At 35.9% G+C, this 19,457-nt stretch overlaps 1 protein-coding gene across 4 annotated transcripts in view; it reads left to right on the forward strand.

The window, feature by feature from the left end:
• Positions 1 to 19,457, forward strand: part of NTN4 (netrin 4) — a 110,494-nt gene that overhangs the window by 58,773 nt on the left and 32,264 nt on the right. For all 4 annotated transcript variants that reach the window (XM_057316305.1, XM_026499860.4, XM_026499859.4 and 1 more), the window contains exons 4-5: positions 12,583 to 12,709; positions 14,637 to 14,825. In XM_057316305.1, the coding sequence (XP_057172288.1) occupies positions 12,583 to 12,709; positions 14,637 to 14,825 (316 nt within the window). The remainder of the gene's footprint in view (positions 1 to 12,582; positions 12,710 to 14,636; positions 14,826 to 19,457) is intronic.

Genomic DNA, 19,457 nt, shown 5'->3' on the forward strand with positions numbered 1-19,457 from the left:
TTGCCAGGAGTTGCGGAGAAATGGAGAATGACTGCTTAATGAGCATGAAGTTTCTTTTGGGGGTGATGAAAATGCTCTGGAATTAGATGGCGGTAATTATTGCACAACATTTTGGTAGACTAAAGACTGCTGAATTGTACACTTTAAACATGGTTAAAATGATAAATTTTATGTTACATTAATATAATTGCAATAAGAAAAATCAATAAATAAATGAACAAAAAACCCATAGCTGGTTATAGAGGAATTTTGTAGAATGAATATATTTCTTTTTAAGTCCTGGTCATTAAGCTGACTGTTTTTAAAAGCAATAGCTTTGAATGGATGGGTATTGAAGAAAACTAATTCTTCTAAAAGCTGTGGCTGTTGTTTCTCGCCATATACAGATGATCACAGATTTCTTTATGACTCTGCATTCTGATAGAGTTGCCAAACAAGCATATGTTTTTTTTTAAATATGAGCATACTCAATCATGAAGACTACGTTTTATAAGATTCACCTAAAACAAGCAATTTTCCGATATGAAAAGAAGCATCTGAATGAATTAATTAATTCAACAACAAAAGACTATGGAAGAAAACATGCTCTAGCAACTGGCTTCTTGTACCACAATCAGGGGCTCATTTATCTTAAACAAGTCAACTTTTGTAATACCCTCTGTACTGTATAGAATACTGAGTGACAATCAAACAGAGCTGTCAAGAAAAAAGGAAAACAGTGGGAAATGTGAACTGGAATGAATTAAATTAAAAAAAAAAAACTTTGTAAGAGAATGCAAAATAGTCTCTGAATTTTCCTTTAAAATAACCAGAAGCTATGTGAACACATTGAGCAAGTGAATGTCAGTAGGATGAAAAGTACTTATTCATCCCCCACAGCACTTCTAATAGAATTTACCTGGCCCCCAACTCATTATAAAAACCATCTAAATCCAAAAGACATTGAATAAAACCCCACAAATCCTTCCTCCATTCTCGTGTCAAATGCTGCTTGACAGATAAGTTGCTTACAAAGTGAGTTCTAGTTTTTGCCTTCACTCAATTTCCCATGTTCTTGTCTCACAGTTATCGTGTTAATAGTTTTAACAGCATATTAGCAGTTATATATTGTTAATTCCACTTTTGCTTTTTTCCCCTAAAATTATTAAAATTAAATAGGTACTAAGAAATTGAAAGTGATATGATCTCTTTTCTCCTCAAAGAGATTTTATCGTGAGAAGTTATTTTAGGTGTTGGTGGGAAGGGAAAAAATCCTCCTGATTACATCACTGTTCTAAGATGGGGCCTCTAATATTTTGGGACTCTCTTGGGAGTTCTGTTCCCAGTTCTGTCACTGATTTGCCTTATGACCTTGGAAAAGTTTCAGTGTATAAAGACAAGTACAAAGTGAAATTATGAAAACAAGACTTAACTGAGATCAAATGAAGAACAGAGATGGGAGCAGGTGGAATAGCTATATAACAACTGTCCTAGTAACTGGACACAGTGACCAGAAATTTCAAATTACTTAGTTATATATCAACATAGTTTCTTATACAATTTTATAGAAAACTCAAATTTTGCCTAAGGACAAGAACTACAGCAAGAATCTAATGATATTTGCCAATCTTCTCTCGTTCTGTATCTTACAGCTGAAGAAATTGTGGCTATTATGGAGAGAGAAGCTAATTTGATATTATAAGGCAAGAAAGCCTTAGATACACTGAAATAAACATCTTAAAATCATAGTACCTTCCTATATTGTCATTGTACACATGCAAATCTGAAACCAAATTATGCATATAATCTAGCTCGATTCACTTGTAGCATTTATCCAAATAAATATGTCTGTTGGACAGACATCATTTTTATTTTTTATTGTTTTAAGATTTTTATTTATTTATTCGACAGAGATAGAGACAGCCAGCGAGAGAGGGAACACAAGCAGGGGGAGTGGGAGAGGAAGAAGCAGGCTCATAGCGGAGGAGCCTGTTGTGGGGCTCGATCCCATAACGCCAGGATCACGCCCTGAGCCGAAGGCAGACGCTTAACCGCTGTGCCACCCAGGCGCCCCTAGACATCATTTTTAAAAGCCCAGTTGTCAGAAATAATTCTTAAAACCCACTGGAAACAACAAATAGAAAACAGTTCCATGCAATGAAGTAATGGTGGGGGGGGAAATCGTAAATTGGTAATAGAATGATCTTATCTAAATGTAATCTTCATAAGCCTCCTGAACATCATAATCTTTAGTTCCAAGCTATTTGTATTTTTATGGCAGAAATATTTATTACAGTCCCCAGAGGAAAGATAAAGTACCTGATGATACTGAAAAGAAGAAGCCAGTGGAATTAATCTTGTGAAAATATAAGACATCAAAACCCATTTAACTATATAAAGTAAGTTGAAATTCCACTTTTAGAAGTACGTGCTCAAGCAGCCTTGATATATGGAAGCACATGTGCAGGATAAAAAGTGGCAGTGTTAAAGGATACATTTTTTTAAAAAGATTTTATTTATTTATTTGAGAGAGAGGAGAGAAAGAGCAGGAGTAGGTGGGAGGGGCCGAGGGAGAGGGAGAAGCAGGCTCTCCACTGAGCAGAGAGCCCAACACAGGGCTCTATCCCAGGACCTTGGGATCATGACCTGAGTTGAAAGCAGAGGCTTCACTGACGGAGCCACCAGGCGTCCCACGGATAATTTTGAGTGAAGTCATGACTCTTGTTCAGATATAAAATACATGCAGGTCAAAAAATTTATTTAACTAATTAATTAATGAAGGACCAGCAAGACATTACAACTTATTCAAAGGAAAATTCAAAGAACCACAGATAGAATGCAAAGCATCTTTCTCAAAAGACAGTACATTTAAACCTCTTAAGCCCCTAGTAATAAATAAAAGTAGTCCCTACCCCTGGACTCACAAAAAAGAAGAGATTTTCTTTGTTCTAGGAAGTCACTACTCTGAAGGGTGAGAGAGAATCCTACCTAAAAATTACTCAAGGACCCCAAATTTAAACTAAAGTGCTCGCTTACAAAAAAAAATACACTGTTGAGCCAATTATTAAATTGGCTCAAATTAAATAACAATTATTAAATTTAAAAATACATTTTAAAACAATGGGAATATTTTAAGACCTTCTTTCACTTGGCTTTTTAAATGAGGTTACTTTATTAACAATATTTTTAAATCCAAAAGTGTCTTGCAATTTATCTGAAGGTGCTTTTCTCTGCCCTGAAGCAGAAATGTAGGTTTGAGGAGTTTGTTTTTGCTTTCTTTTGTTTTGGTTTTGACCAATCATCTAATTTTTTCAGAAGGGGTCATGATGTATGTTGAAAGATAACCCACAAAACTTGATTTTAGTTCTCAGTTTAGCTGTAATACTATTTTAAAAAAATATCTGCTGAACCACATCTTTAAACAGTCTTGGAATAAATGCCCACAATTTGGAGTGCACAAATTTGGTAGCATTTGAAAATTTTGTGTGTTTGTGTATACATGCTTCTGAATACTCCTTCAACTCCTGATTTTTTTGTGATAAAGAGCATGCACAGTGGCACAAATAAACTGCCATTTAGATATACAAATCACAGTTTGGGGGCATACAAAATTTTGTACATGAAAAAATGGAAATAAACCAGCAACCTGAATCTTAAAATGTATCTGAATCATTAGGTTATGCACAGTGTTCTCACTTAACCATTCTCCATAACCTTAATTACTACTGACTATTACTACTCTCAATAACCTAAAATAATACTGACTATAAAAATTACCACACTATATGATATTACTATCCCTACCAGATCACATCTAATAGGGAGAGTAAATAACATAAAAGAAGTGCTATCCACAAAGAGCAAATCTTTAATTAGAGTTCATTTACATTTCTGTTATCATCTTTATTTGTAAATTTATTCACTGGAGTTTCTGAGAAGCAAAACTTGCAGTAACCCAGAAAACCCCTAGGAGGCATCAGAATTTTCAGTACTCTGGTTTCACGTTGAACCAGAGAGATCCTTTACGTGCCCTCAACTTATTCAGGCCAGGTGTGGGAGATGGGGGCCAAACTTCCAGTACTCTCCTATCTCCAGAACTTCTAGGCTTCTCCCAGGGGAATAGGACTAATAATCCCCTCAAGACCAGAGCCTCCATGAAATGGCTCACTTTGAGTCCAAACCAGCCTCTGTCCTGAAGAGCTCTTCAAGGACAAATTGTTTCAGAACACATCTGTTTTATTAAGGTAACACCTTCAAGGGACTTGGCCAAAGTGGATCCCTCAAAATCCTACTCCCTAGGGTTTTATTGTAGCATAGGTAGGGATTAAGATGATGACTGGAGTCAGACTGCTGGAATTCAAATATTGTCACTCCAGCACTTACTGGCTTTTGTAACCTTAGGCAAATTATCTAAACTCTTTGAACTTCAGTTTCCTCCTTTGTGAAATGGCAGTGATCATTGTACCTACCTTATAGGGTTCTTGTGTAAATCCAGTGAGTTAATACTTATACAATGAACCAGAAGAGTGCTCAGTACATAGTGCTACTCAATATTATCTACTCTACTATTGTTATTATTCATCATCATCGTTATTATTATTATTATTCTCATTTCCCTCCAAGACTGACCCATGTTCCTTAAGCTTACAGATCTGCCAGAACAACTACAGGTGACTACCACAGATAAGAACATATTTACCAACATGCCTTGCCCCGATGTGAACTAGTATACACCTTTTAGGAAGCACTCTGGACAAACCTGAATGTCTTTCAATACTATTCTACTCAAAATCCTGCTTTGTGACAAATAATTGAAAGTATCCTATTCCCACTCCAAAAGCATAATTGGTACCCTGCCTTCTTGGTAAGTTTATAAAATGGAACTAAATTAAATAACTAAGGTTATCAATGCTCCATTAAAATATATTTGCCGAATGAAAAAAATTAACACATATTTATTGAAAACCTATTATATGTCAGTTACTGGAGATGCAAAGAAATTTAACCCACTGTTTCTTCCCTCATAAGGCTTACAATCTAGTGGAGAGAGGCAGATAAGCCCATGATTACCATACAGTGTATTAAATGCAGTTTTCTTATGAAATTTGCATTTGTTCCATTCGTGCTTTTTCCAGCTCTATCAGCCAGAGCAATGTTCTTGGCAAGATAGCAAACATAGGCATAGTTTGTCTTTGGCTCCTACCCTTTCCCTGTAAGACATTCCCTTCCCCTCAATCAGGAAGCCACTTCCTCCTCTAGGCAACTCTGAGTCCAGTTCTAGGATTGAGAACAGATGATTATAATCCCAGCTGATATGTTTGTTGCTAATAATTAAGGATTTGCCCCTTTTGAGCATAAGTGCATTCTTGTAGGGAGCTCCTGGACCTACAACCCCATTTAAAAGCTAAAGGAATAAATTTCTACAGGAAGAATTTCAGGCAACTGGCTAACTGAGAAGAGAGAAGTCTCAAAGTACTGGACAAGAATGAAAATTCTTTAATCATAATTATTTCTGCTCTATACCTATCTTTATTTTATAGCCCGTATTTTCTTACAAGTGCTGTTTTCTCTAGTGTCCAAGTTCAGACCAATGAATGGATTGCAAAACTTTTCAATTGGTTGCATTGTTGCTATATATATTATTGGGCAAGGGTTTGGAATACTCAGCCTTCAACCTTTTTTGCCCCATTCTGACGGTATGTTTCAAGCCCCCTTTTCCACCAAACTCAATTATTATGCTTCATATTCACCACAGAACTCCCACATCTCCTGTTAAAACATGCAAACCTTTAATGGGGAGAAGGAATATTTTATTTGTTAGTGAAAAGACATGTTTTCCTCACAATGCTTTCTATTCAAAGGTTTGTCCTGTAGCATTGTTGTCTGTGTTTTTGTCCTACATAAGAGGAGCGGGCTCTAACAGGCTAGCCCGTTATTAGAATTTATCTCTTTGCATGCATAAGAAGTTCATTATTTTAGAAGTTAATCCTTTTCTTCTAAAAGGGACATACTATCTCTTTAGAAATTAATCAGTTTTGCCTTCACATTTTGTCTTAAATTGCTGCGTAGCATTGTTCCACTTCTAAATCATTTGTCATAGCTAAATGGAGTTCTGTGAATTGCTGCAGCTGCCTGTAAGTGGGCATTTTTCTTTGGTTCATAGAATAGGCACTGTTTGCATTCTCTTTTCACAAACATTTTTTAAAGGTCCAATGACAGTATGAAAGAAGACTCATTTGCCATTGGAATTCAAAGTTGAATGGGAAAAATGAAAATAAAATCATGTATATGTAAACAATAATGGCACCACAGCACAAGAAAATCACTAACTTTATGAAATTCAAGAATTTCTGAATACTTAGCTGTAAAGTCTCCCCCCCCCCCACTAATTTTCATTATAATTTTTAGTGGGACACGAACAACAGCTGTTCCTTTCTTTCCTGGAAAGCAGTTGGGAAGCAAATTTTATCAGGCATTCCTAAAAGAATTCAATTAATATGAGTCCTCCAAAGCATTAACCAGATTGATTTTTTGCTTCGGTAATTTCCATTATGGCGAATGTCTGTAGAAAGCATCACCAGATGATGAAGTATACCTTTATTTGGAAGGCAGAAGCTAGAATGATATTTAGTCTATAATTTCTTTAGTCACAAGTAGTGGGGAAAATGCAGCAGGGGAGGAAAACAATAGGAGAAAAATAAAAAGAATAGAATTTGTTTAGGTATAGTCAGTATCAACAAATGAAAGTCTGTCTTCAGAGACTATCTATTAACATTTATTTACTCCTTCATTTGTGTCACAAGAAGTGCGCTGCAGGAAAGAAGAGATACTGTCCTAGCTCTCCCAAAATCCCTTTGATTTTCAGATGATCTGGAAATGTTCTGCATTGGTGAGTTGGCAGCAGAACCCAGCCACATAAGTCTCCTGTGGTAGTTTAGAAAAGATTATGGGTAGTTGCCTACAACCAATGAGTATCCCCAACTCAGAGAAGCAGGCCTTAAAATCATAAAACCCTAAGACTGGTAGGACCCTAAAAGTTGTCTAAGCCAATCTCCCATCTAATGTTTAAGTATTCTATAACATCTCAATAAGTGATTGTCCAACCCATATACCTGACACTGCCAGTTATCCAATTCTCACAACCTCTTGCCATGGCCAATCTCCTCAACTCCATGGTTGCAGACTACTAGAAGGTCTTCTGCCCCAAAAAAGAACAACAATGAAATGAAGCAGCTTTTCGAAACAAGACCTATCTTCCAGTGATGGATTTGAAAGATAATAATTTCCTCATTTTGCCCCCACCCTAGATTCCTATGTTTGTAGCCTCAAATATGAAGAAATTGCATTTTCTCTCCTTATCTATTTGGTTCTAATATATATTTGTCACTAAAGTGCATAGCTACTAATGACCATGCTGTTGCAATAATTGCTTAAACTAGTGGTTCAAAGTTTGCATGATTCCTTCCCTATAAGTATGCTAAAAATGACTTGCAAATAGGTTAATATTAACAACAAATAAATAATATTAGATACAATAGGAAAATTTTTGACATTGACAGAATAAAGTACTTACTATAAAAAAGGAGGTTATGAAATGCATAGAATAACCAAAATGCCAAGGTGTACCTCTTAGATAATTAGGAGTTACAAACTTGTTGTTAAAGTTAATTTCTCCTTTTCCAATTAGACAACCAGACACCTCTCTTTTTCAACTACACCTTAAGTACATAATCCCATTTTCCTGCCCTTTATCTAATTCATGTTTGTGTACCAAACAAGAGCTATGTTTAACTTGTTACTAAAGTTTCTTTTCTGTTGTTGTTGTTTTTTTTTTTTCAATAAAGACCTAGTTTTACTTGCACATTTTTCACGAGCATCAAATAGTGGGTGATCTTTCAAGCTTGAACAGTAACAGTTGTATCGCTGAGGAAGGACTTCTTGTTTCAGATGGTCTAGATAATGATTTACAGCTATTTTTGGTAATTCTCAAAATGACAGCTCCTTGAATTTTTCTGTGTGCAGAAAAATTTGCTGGGCTGGCATTTTTCAGACCCTGGGAGGTTCATCCCAATTCTCAGCATGTGGGAGCAAGGGAATGCTCTGAAATCTTTACTCCAGAGGGAACTGACCTGTCCCCATTATCTTGTGATACATGTGAATGTTTGATGAGGTTTCCCTAGATGTCTGTGGCCTCCTAAGGCCTGGAATTTGTGGGCCAGGGCTAACCTAGGAGCTGGGTGAAATTACTTATAGGCCTTAAGCATTCCAAGACCAAACCTGATAAATTGACCTATAATGATAGTTTAGTTCCTCTAAAGAAAATGAACAATACTTCACAGCATCTGTCTTTATACAGTACTCAATAAATGGTTGTTTAAAAGTAGAAAGGATGCTAAAAGGCAATAAAATAAGATGAACAACATTTTAAAATTTTGAGCATTATCAGAAAATACACGTGAGTGCCACTGGCTGTTGGAAACCATAAGCTAGGGTAAAAAAAAAACAACCTATAAGCTGGTATATTTACTTACCATATATCTGTATATATGGTATAGGAATAGTAAAAGAGGAAGTGGAAGAAAGAACACAAGAGACAGGATAGGAATGAGGTAGAAAGAAGGTTTTTTTAGAAAGAAGAAAAGAATGTGTATTTAATATACCTTTTTAAAAAGATTTTATTTATTTATCAGAGAGAGAGAGAGCATAGTCAGAGGGAGAAGCAGGCTCCCCACTGAGCAGGGTCAAGCCCGACGCTGGGACTCAATCCCAGGACCCCAGGATCATGTCCTGAGCTGAAGGCAGACGCTTAACCGACTGAGTCACCCAGATGCCCCTTTAATATACGTTTTAATCATTTCCTTACTCAAAGATCTTCAATGGATCTTCGGTATCTATAGGGTAAATTCTAGTATCCTAAGCTGATATTTAATGTGTCCCATGATCTATATAGAGCCTACCTCCCCAACACATCCCCTCTTAATTTATGGGTTTTTCCCAGAATATTCCTTTGGGGTTCTTAGCTTCTTTTGTCTTTGTCCCTAAGGAAAATCTTATGTGTTCTTTAAGACACAGCCTTGAGGACTAAGAAGTTTTATACAAATAGCATTTATTGACCTTGGTCTTTATCATATTTACTTTAGACTTAACATTTTCTAAAATGCCCCCCTCAGATAGTACTCCATATAACAGCAGTGGTGAATTAGGGATGGCTTATTCTAGGAATTCTGACTCTAATTCCATCAAATATTTGCATCCTAGGTGTTCTGTATGTGGGTTTGTTGTTGTTGTTGTTGTTGTTGTTGTTTTTACAGATCATAAAATTTAGACAATTGCAAAACTACTCTTCCCACTAATTCTCATTATGCTATCAACTTCTGCCAGCTATATAAATGTATCTTCACTTGACTAAACTCTTCAACTTTGGAAGATTGTTCTTACTCAGTCTTTTCCAAAGACTCAATTTTCCTCAAAATAAGTATCCAGCCTTTACTGAGAGCCTTTAGAGAAGAATCTTCCCTTGTCAAAGATATTTGATAAAGAGTTTTTATTTTTTCATCATGATAAGGAATGTTGAATTTAAAAGATTTAATTAAAGCAGTAGGGCTGGAGCATTTCTACCAGAATATATGAAAAATCAGATTTCCGAGAGCTGGGATAAAAAGACCACACTCTTTTTTTTTTTTTAAGATTTTATTTATTTATTTATTTATTTATTTATTTATTTATTTATTTGAGAGAGAGAGGCAAAGATAGCAAGAGAGAGCACAAGCAGGGTGGAGAGGGAGAAGCAGGGAGCCGAGGACACTGGGATCATGACCTGAGTGTAAGGTAGACACTCAACCAACTGAGCCACCCAGGTGCCCCAAAAGACCACACTCTAATAGAGCAGTAAAAATTAAATTAAATTCCTTCAGATCTCCAAATTGAAGTGCAAATTTGTATTTAGAACTCACCTGCATGTGTAAATGGAGATGTTACCTTACAACTCCATGGGGCTTTACATATAAACAGCTCCTAGGAGAGATAGTCACAAAGAGAAGCCCAAGAAAACAGGTAACTGTAACTCAACTCACACTTGGGTATTCCAAGACCAAAATCAGTAAGTTGAATCTGTAACACTAGTTCAGTTTCTACAAGGAAAAATAACAAAAATTCTTGCAACATCATTGTACTCTAAGGAGCCAATCCTATCCTCTCAAAAAAAAAAGTTATACTTTAATTAATCCTTAAGAACTAAAAGCACAGCTATGATTAATTTTCATTAAGCACAAAAACCTTGCATTATAATACACAGAAATGAAATTTAGCATGATGGTCACCAAAACCATTATTTATGAAATTTTCCAGATTACCACATTTAGGCCTCATGTGGAGCATTCACGAGTAGCCTGCAGTCCTCCAAGCCCTATATAATTCCTGCACTTGAACATTTTGTGAGCATAAGGTCCTTAGTAGTCATATCACAGACTTGGATAATGCATAATCCAGAGTGCCTCTACCAGTGGAACAAAAGACATATATGCTAAGAGAATTAAAAGAGAAAGGGACTCCTGGGTGTAAGAAAACACAATTTACTCTGGTGTTAAATTAGGTCAAGCAGTAATACATCAATGTACTGGTGTAGCTATTTCCAGATTTGCTGAGCTCTAGGGATTGATTCCTTTTGATAATGGCCACTCCAAGTACATGTAATTTCTAGCAGTTCCTTTATCACTGCAGTCAAAATATTCTGACTGTATTGAAATAAACTTTGTTCACAGACTCTCCCTAGCCTCCTAGCACCATACCTTGGTTCATTTTGTTTCCTCTTCCTGGGAAGTGTCTTCCCTTCTGCCTGTCAGAAGGGAAGCCCATCTTTAAGGACTAGCTTAAAACCTAACCCCCTTTCTAAAGCCCTCCACAACTGCCAATCTCTGGTGATTCCTGAACCTTTTAAATTCCAACATCCTTTTGTTTTCTTAGGTATTTATTGTCTTGTTTATCTGTAATTTTTTTCTATGTAAGTCTTTTTTATCCAGCTACATCATACTATTCTTAAACACAGAAACTATGTTTTATAATGCTTTGTGTACCAAACATTGCCTAATATACTGCCTATCCTGGTAGATATACATTAAATATTTGTTGACACTCTGATATTATCTATTACTTTCATGCTAATTTACCCATTATGCTGTTTCTCAAGGAAAACAAAAAACAAAAACAAAAACCTCATAGATCCAAATTTGGAAACACCATTCTGAGCTACTTTACAAAACTTTCATTTGTACAGTCATGAGATCACGTGTTAATAAGTGTGTGTTGGTACTGGAATTCATGGCAATACTTAGTTATTAGGGAGTATTCGAGATGATCCAAGATCTTAATTTTTAGAAACATTAATTTTGGTAACATTCTACAAAAAATATTAAAATCCTCATAAAACCCTCAGATCCTAGAGAATTCTACTGAAGTATTCCTCCCTTTGAGAAACACTGTTTTAATAAACTCAACCTCTCTGAACTGTGGGATTAAAAGAAAATCATTATGGTCATTATGACAAAATATATTCAAAGCCTTAAAAATATATGTGTTTTTGATTATTCAGTTTTACTTCTGGCAATACATTCTAAATAAATAAAGATGTACACGAATAGCTACAAGGATATTTGTTATAGAACTAAAATATAATATGTAGAAATATTTAAAAGCCTAAATAACCAAAAATAAGTGATTGGTCAAATAAACTGTACACCATACAAGGGAGCCATTAAAATGTATGCTGTACAAGAATATTTAACGAAATAGAAAGATGATCTCAATATATTGTTATATGAAAAAAAAGTTTTAAATATAATTGTATTTTGGGGCACCTGGGTGGCTCAGTCAGTTAAGCATCTGCCTTCAGCCCAGGTCATGATCCCAAGGTCCTGGGATCAAGCCCTGTGTGGGGCTCCCTGCTCAGCAGGGAACCTGCTTCTCCCTCTCCCTCTGCTGCTCATCCTGCTTGTACTCTCTTGCTCTCTCTGTCAAATAAATAAATAAAATCTTTAAAAAATACATTTATACATAATTATATTTTTAAAGTACTAGAAATGTAAACTTCAAATGTTGATTATGATATGAAATGATCATATTTACAGATTTCCAAATTTTCTATAGTGAAGATGTAGTACTTTTGTGTAAAGAATTTAAAAAAATTTTAAGGTATTAAAAATTTAAGTAAATATCTAGCCAGTCCCTCAGAATTACTCATTAGGGTCACATAACCTACAGCCAAGAAAAATATTTTATGTATCCTTTTTTTTTTTTTTTTTAAAGTAGGCTCCATGCCCAGCGTGGAGTCCAACTCAGGGCTTGAATTCACAATCCTGAGATTAAGACCCAAGCTGAGTTGAAGAGTCAGACGCTTAACTGACTGAGCTATCCAGGTGCCCCTTTTATGTAATCCTCTGAATTAATCACAGGACAAACTAAAGAAAGAATCTCACATCTTGACGACTTCTTTAGGAAAGTGAATGAATATCCTATGGCTAAAGCCAACCAATGAGATAAGATTGTAGGAAGAATATTCCTTCCCAGCATTGTTTGTGCCTCACAGCTCTTATTTATTTTTGTTTGTAGGTCCATGGAAAATGTATGTGTAAGCACAACACAGCAGGTACCCACTGCCAACACTGTGCACCATTATACAACGACCGCCCCTGGGAGGCAGCTGATGGCAAAACAGGATCTCCTAAAGAGTGCAGAAGTGAGTAGCCAGCCAACAAGACTAAAAGCCTTCTTTGTAAAGTAAACTTATCTGTGGACTCCTTGTCGTCTCTAGAAACACAATATAAAGTGGTGGGTGACAGGCACTGTAACCTACACAAATATAGCCCATATCACTGCTCACTATGACCTCAACCATTGGAAGCAATCACTGCTTGCAAAGTTGCCAATATGACTATTTTGCCAATAATGTGTTGCCCATTTTCTTGGACACTTTGCAGGACCCAAGCACCCTTCTTGAGAAGTTGACATAATAAAAACATGGCTAGACACAAGAGCAACTGAGGATTATGGCATACAATTACTCTCATAGATGAGATATTGAATTATAAAAATGAAAATAGCTATCTCAAATTCAGTTCTCAAAACAACCCTATCAAGCAAGCAGGTGGTGTTAATCCCACTTTAGAAATCAGGAAATTGAGGCTCAGTAAGATTAAGTAACTTGCCAAAGTTAGTAAATGATAGTCAGGACTTGATCCCAGTTCTTCAAACTCCAAATTAAATGTTTTTTCCATAATACCATGATGCCTTTCTTTTCACTTATGATACTTGAAATGACAAATCAGATTTGAAATTAAGCCATTAGTCAAGAATGAGACTGCATTACTAGGACTAACTTTCAGGTTTGAGATTGGAGATTAGATAAGAGGGTAAAAAATATGGGAATACAAACCATTTTTTTCTTTGCAATTCAAAATGTTCAGAGAAATACACATGCCCATAACAGTGTTTATACCCACAAACTACAGTTTTACAAGGATTTAAAGGCAAGTTCTGTCAGTAACGTTGTGGGAAGTCTCCTCCCATACATAATTTGGAATCCTAACTGATTTATTTTAGTTTCTAGGAAATGTAAAGGATTTCCTCTAAGCATAAATTTTAAATTATCTTATATTATGCTTTTTAAAAATTATGAATCTCGTCAAAATATCATAACATGTCAAGGAAACAATGAAAAAACAATAGCACAAACACAGTCAACCTCCAGGAAAAAGTCTGGATTCTTATTCTAAATCACTCATCAAGAGAATCTAAAGAATTTCTCCTAAATTCCTAGAGTGCCATTCTGGTCTTTCCACAGACACCAACTGTGTATCTAAATACATATAGAACACAGAGACTTGTCACTTGGTGCTACTGATGATCTTATAAATGCCTTTGAGAAATGCAGAAACAATGCAGACCTCTTCTACAAAACAACAAACAAACAAACAAACAAAAAACAAAACCACAAAAAACCCAGGCTTCTATAGGAGACTATCTTGTACTCACCAATACATCAATAGCTTAGGGATAGTGGAAAGACAAATCAATCTACCTGCCAAGTTACTAACCCCTGTCCACTACAAGGTTCCTTCCAGGCTCATTACTGAGCATGAATTTAGGCCTGTATCTGCAATATGAATTTTCATTTTCAAATAATGTCTGACAACGTAGAGTTTTCTAAACACGGTCAGGGGACTCACAGTGATGACATTGGTCCTTGGGAAGCAGCAGGAATGGAAATGATGAAGTATTACTGTTAAAGAAGGAAAAAATGGGTAGCCACTCAAATAGTCTTTCCAAAATAAATGTCAACCCCAGTTGCTAAGGAAACAATATCTCTGCCTAAGAAGACACATTTTGCTTTGCTGCCTTTCAGGATATCCTAAAAATTTTTTTAAATTTAAATTTAAAAAAATTTTTTGAACAAAGGCTCTGCCTTTTTATATGCTGTTTTGATTCTTGTACTGTGAAAATGTGTACTATTTAAAAAACTAAAAATAAAATTAAAACCACTGTATGTTAATTATACATGAATAAAAAAAATTAGCAATCAGCTTACCCCATTTTTAACTGCCTGAATATTAGAGAACCTGTTGTTTTAAATTATTTGTTTTCCTCTCATGCCTTTTTCCCCTCAGCCTGCAAGTGCAATGGACATGCTGATGCCTGTCACTTTGACATTAATGTGTGGGAGGCATCAGGTAATCGTAGCGGTGGCGTCTGCAATGACTGTCAGCACAACACAGAAGGTCAGCATTGCCAGCGATGTAAGCCAGGCTTCTACCGGGACCTCCGGAGACCTTTCTCTGCTCCAGATGCTTGCAGAAGTAAGTGAACTAGTGGTTACTGGGGAAAAGCCTGATTTGTACAAAGGAGATGAATCTTTCCATCCTTCACATGCTGGTCCATGGGAGAGAGGTCATGAAATTCTCAGACAGTACACTCACACACACTACTAGTTCATTTCTTCTTTGGTAAGAGCCATGATATTTTAACTTGTTAGGTGAAAAGAATACAATATTCATAAACGTAATCTCTTTTATCACTCTGCATGTAGTAAAACTGTTTCCTGTGGCACCACATTTTGGAAAACAAGATGACAAAAGAGGAAAAAAAGGATGATGGAGAGGGAGATATATTTAAAATTATGTTAAGGGGCAGGTGCCTGGCTTGGTTGGTAAAGCATGTGACTCTTGATATTGGCGTCATGAGTTCAAGCCCCACGTTTGGTGTAGAGATTACTTTAAAAACAGGTATGTAAAATTATCTTAGGACTAAATATATGAGTAGGACATAGGCAATAATCAGACTCAAATTGATGAAATAAAGAGTGGTTATCTGCACTTGGGTCATTCTAGCTTTCATCTCTAAAGTGACTTTGAACACCTGAAAAACCACAAGTTTTTGTGTCATTATGAATACACTTTGGCTGACACTGCCCTAATGTACCCCTGTACCATAAACTGATTTAGAACAACAATCATACCCTACTCTTCCCCTAAAATACTAAATTCTTACAGAATAGATTTTGCTTTTTTGTTAGCATAATTCCAAGAAGAGGTTTATATGAAAAAAGAATAGAATTTTAAGATTTGCTCAATTAAGGAGACATTATCTGAAACATGTGACCATGAAGAGTGCAGTCAGAGCTTCAGTAGATGTCCAACGTGGATGAATAGTTCATCTAACTACATGAGTAGTTATACATCTGTCAACTCAGAAATTATTAGATGACAAAAACCACTCAAGACTGTTAATGGCGATTGATGACCATGCACTTCCTTTCCCCACCAAGGAATCTGTGTTCTAGCTCAGAAACAGTGACAGGAAAGGAGCAATACAATGGGAAGTAATCATTTACAATCTTGGGGGGTTTTTTTATTTAAAGGAAAAAATTCTATTGCTCTTGAAAAATACATATTTTTAACATCAGACAGGTGATATCTACATGAAATTTGAGTGGGCTTGCTTTACAAGCTTTCTCTCAAATTGTAGAAGACAGAAGGTGGCCCAGCTCACTTTCGACATTGAGCTCAAAATTTTTATTTACATCTTAATACTTCTCTGAGAATTCTGTTTTATTTTTGCTCTTTGTCTATACTCAGACTTTCATAGTAGGTTTTGAACAGATCTAGAATAGAAGCTTTCCCTGCTCCTTATGGCTGTGTGATCCTATGCCAGATATTAAACCTGTTTGGACTTTGATAAATTTTTTCTCCCCATAGGTTTGTAATGAGAACTATATAAGATCAAGTATGTGAGGGGCCCCTGGGTGGCTCAGTCAGTTAAGCATCTGCCTTCGGCTCAGATCATGATCCGGGGGTCCTGGGATCGAGCCCTGCCCCCAGTGGTCAGGCTCCCTGCTCAGCGGGGAGTATGCTTCTCCCTCTCCCTCTCCCAGTGCCCCCGCCCCACCACCTCCCCCCACCCCCATGCACTCTCTTGCTATCTCTCTCTCAAATAAATAAATAAATAAATAAATAAATAAATACATAAATACATAAATAAAATCTTTTTAAAAAAAGATAAAGTATGTAAACTGTTTAGCACATTGCCTATTATAGTAAGCCCTCAAGAAATGAAAACTATTATAATAACTATTATTGTCCTATATGATAGAAGGTAGGAAATAATAGTACAGAGTCTCTACTCTTTATTGATCAAAAACACATAATGTCAAAGATAACTACTTCTTTAAAATCCACAGACCCTTAGGGAATAAAATAAAGGCTCCTTAACCCCAAGTGCTGAATGAAGGGTCTACTTATAAAATTGCTTAGATTCATGATATATTCAGTCCTAATACCATTTTCTACAGGATATATTTAAATAGATAGAGGGGTGCCTGGCTGGCTCAGTCAGTAAAGCATGTGACTCTTAATCTCAGGGTTGTCAGTTCAAGCCCCACGTTGGGCATGGAGCCTAGTAAAATAATAATAATAAAATAAAATAAGATTTAAAAAAAAAGAGGGCACCTGGCTGGCTCAGTCAGTGGAACATATGACTCCTGATCTCAGGATTGTGAGTTCAAGTCCCACGTTGGGTGTAGAGATCACTTAAAAATGAGCTCTTAAAAAATAAAAGATATAGAGAGATAGATAAATACGTAGATAGATATGTACATATGTGTATTGCATATCTTCAGACCACTAGTGGAAATGTCTAAAATGAGAATGTACTAACTACCAAGCAGATAAAATAAGAAAGGAAGTTAATTTATCATTAAGTGACTTAGATAAGGTAGGATCTTGTAGGACAACAGGCAACATTTTCAAAATACATTTTCAAAGATACTGTTAAATAGCATTGACTTGAAACAGTATGTTGTACAATGTATCTAACTTATATCTTTGTTCATTCAGTCATTCAACTGATATATATTGAGTGCTTGTGATGTGCTGAATGTTTGGGATACATCAGGGAACAAAACAAAGTTCTCTAACCATTAAAAACAGAAATAGAAAAGGTTTAATGGCAGACTTGAAGTCAAAATAAATATCTTTTAAATTTTTGTTTTGTTTTCTTTTTGTTACGGTGCTATGTTCAAGCTATGGCTCATATTCTTACAAAATATAAAAAAGTTGCCAGCTCTAGCTTTTGAAATCCTAGAGAACTCACCACTTCAGAATTTTATAAAAAGAATATGAAAAAGGAGATTAGTTAAAAGGTGACTCCTTGTTAATGGTCACTACTTCTATAACTCTTCTAGAGACTTGACAAAAAAAGAATTTATAAATTTTGGTCCCCAAACTACCAGTTCTATAAAAAACATAAGCCAAAAGTGAGAATGTAGCTAAAAGTAACACATAAGAGAGACACAGTCTTTTCACAATGTTTTTGTATGTGTGTGTGTAAATGTATATATGTATGTACATATGTATTTATGTAGGCAAATAGTGGTGTATATTTGTGTGCATGTGTGTTAGATCACACAAGTATGATCAGTATTGTGTTAGAGAGTGTGGAGGAGAGCTCACAGGCGGAGCAATTAATGAGTTGAGTGTTTTGAATTTTGATGTAAGACCTGAGACCTGAAGTTTAGTAAGAATCAACATAACATGGGTAAGGGTATTCCTACTGGAGAAAACAACCAAAGCCAAAAAGAAACAGGAGGAAGAAAGAACACGACATATTCTGAGAACTGAAAAAAAATGCAGAATGACCATAGAGGCAAGAAAGGGGGCGAAGGCAACAAAAGGTAAGGAAATGAGAGCAGTAGAAAAGATGGGTGGTAGGCTAGAGATGTCCTCATCTTGGACATCTCAGTGAGTTGGAGCTGATTGAACTATCCATTATTGGCTGATTATTAGTTGATAATCAGCCAATAAATATCATTCAGCATAATTTTCCTGGGGCCTACCAAGTTGATATTTATAGACAGTATGTAAGTATTAGAAGACCGAAAGCACCAAAGTCATTTCAGTGAAAACTCCCATCAAAACCATATTAATATATTTTTTAAAAACTGAAACACGGTAAGGTAATTATAACAAATTTTTCTGAATTATTTCCTCAACACTTTAAGTTGTCATGAGATTCTGAAAGACTTGAAGATAGAAACTACTACTACTGAGTCAAATTGCTAAACACTCCTAAACAAATACCTTCATGGTATTTAATGCACCAAGTAAGGAAATTATGAAAATAACTGATACCAATTTAGTCCTTTTAGCATAATTTGTAGGAGGTAGATGGATTAGTGGGGAAGATCTGTATTTCCTTCTTTCCTTCTCTGGACAGCACCCTGATCCACTGATTGTAGACAGCTGAAGAAGGCCCATCTCCATTCATTTTATGACTATTCCAGCATATGTTTGGGACAAGTTGTCTGTGTAAAATTCCCTAGCACCTTATTGGCACCTTTCAGAATATTACTCTTCTGTTCTCTTCCCTTTTCTGAGCCAGGGGTAGCTCCCAACACTTAGTAGTACATTCAATCCTCTCCCCTACCTTCATACTCTACGTAATATATTGTTTGGTTGACAATATGTTTGGCAGAGTTTTCCTTTTTATTTAGTAATATTTTCATATCATTAACCACCTTCTTAATGGATGTGTCTATGTACCACCTTCAGTGTTATTAACTCTGATAATAAAGTTTATGATAAATAAGTTAATGTACATAACATTTTACGTTTTTAAAGATTATTTATGAGAGAGAGAGAAAAAAAGAATGTGCACAAGTAGAGCACGGGGCAGAGGGAGAGGGAGAGAATCTCGAGGAGACTCCCTGCTGAGTACGGAGCCCAGTGTGGGGTTTGATCCCAGGACTCTGAGACCATGACCTAAGCCAAAATCAAGAGTCGGATGCTTAACTGACTGAGTCACCCAGGGGCCCCTGTACATAACATTAATGTTTCAGTGTACCAGATTTCATGATAGATACTGATAGAAATATTGCTGTAACTAGAACTTTTCTTCCCATTAGTTCCCACTTTTCTTTTCTGAAGAAGGTAGTA

The sequence above is a fragment of the Ursus arctos genome, unplaced genomic scaffold (genome assembly GCF_023065955.2).
Source record: "Ursus arctos isolate Adak ecotype North America unplaced genomic scaffold, UrsArc2.0 scaffold_21, whole genome shotgun sequence".
Taxonomy (NCBI): domain Eukaryota; kingdom Metazoa; phylum Chordata; class Mammalia; order Carnivora; family Ursidae; genus Ursus; species Ursus arctos.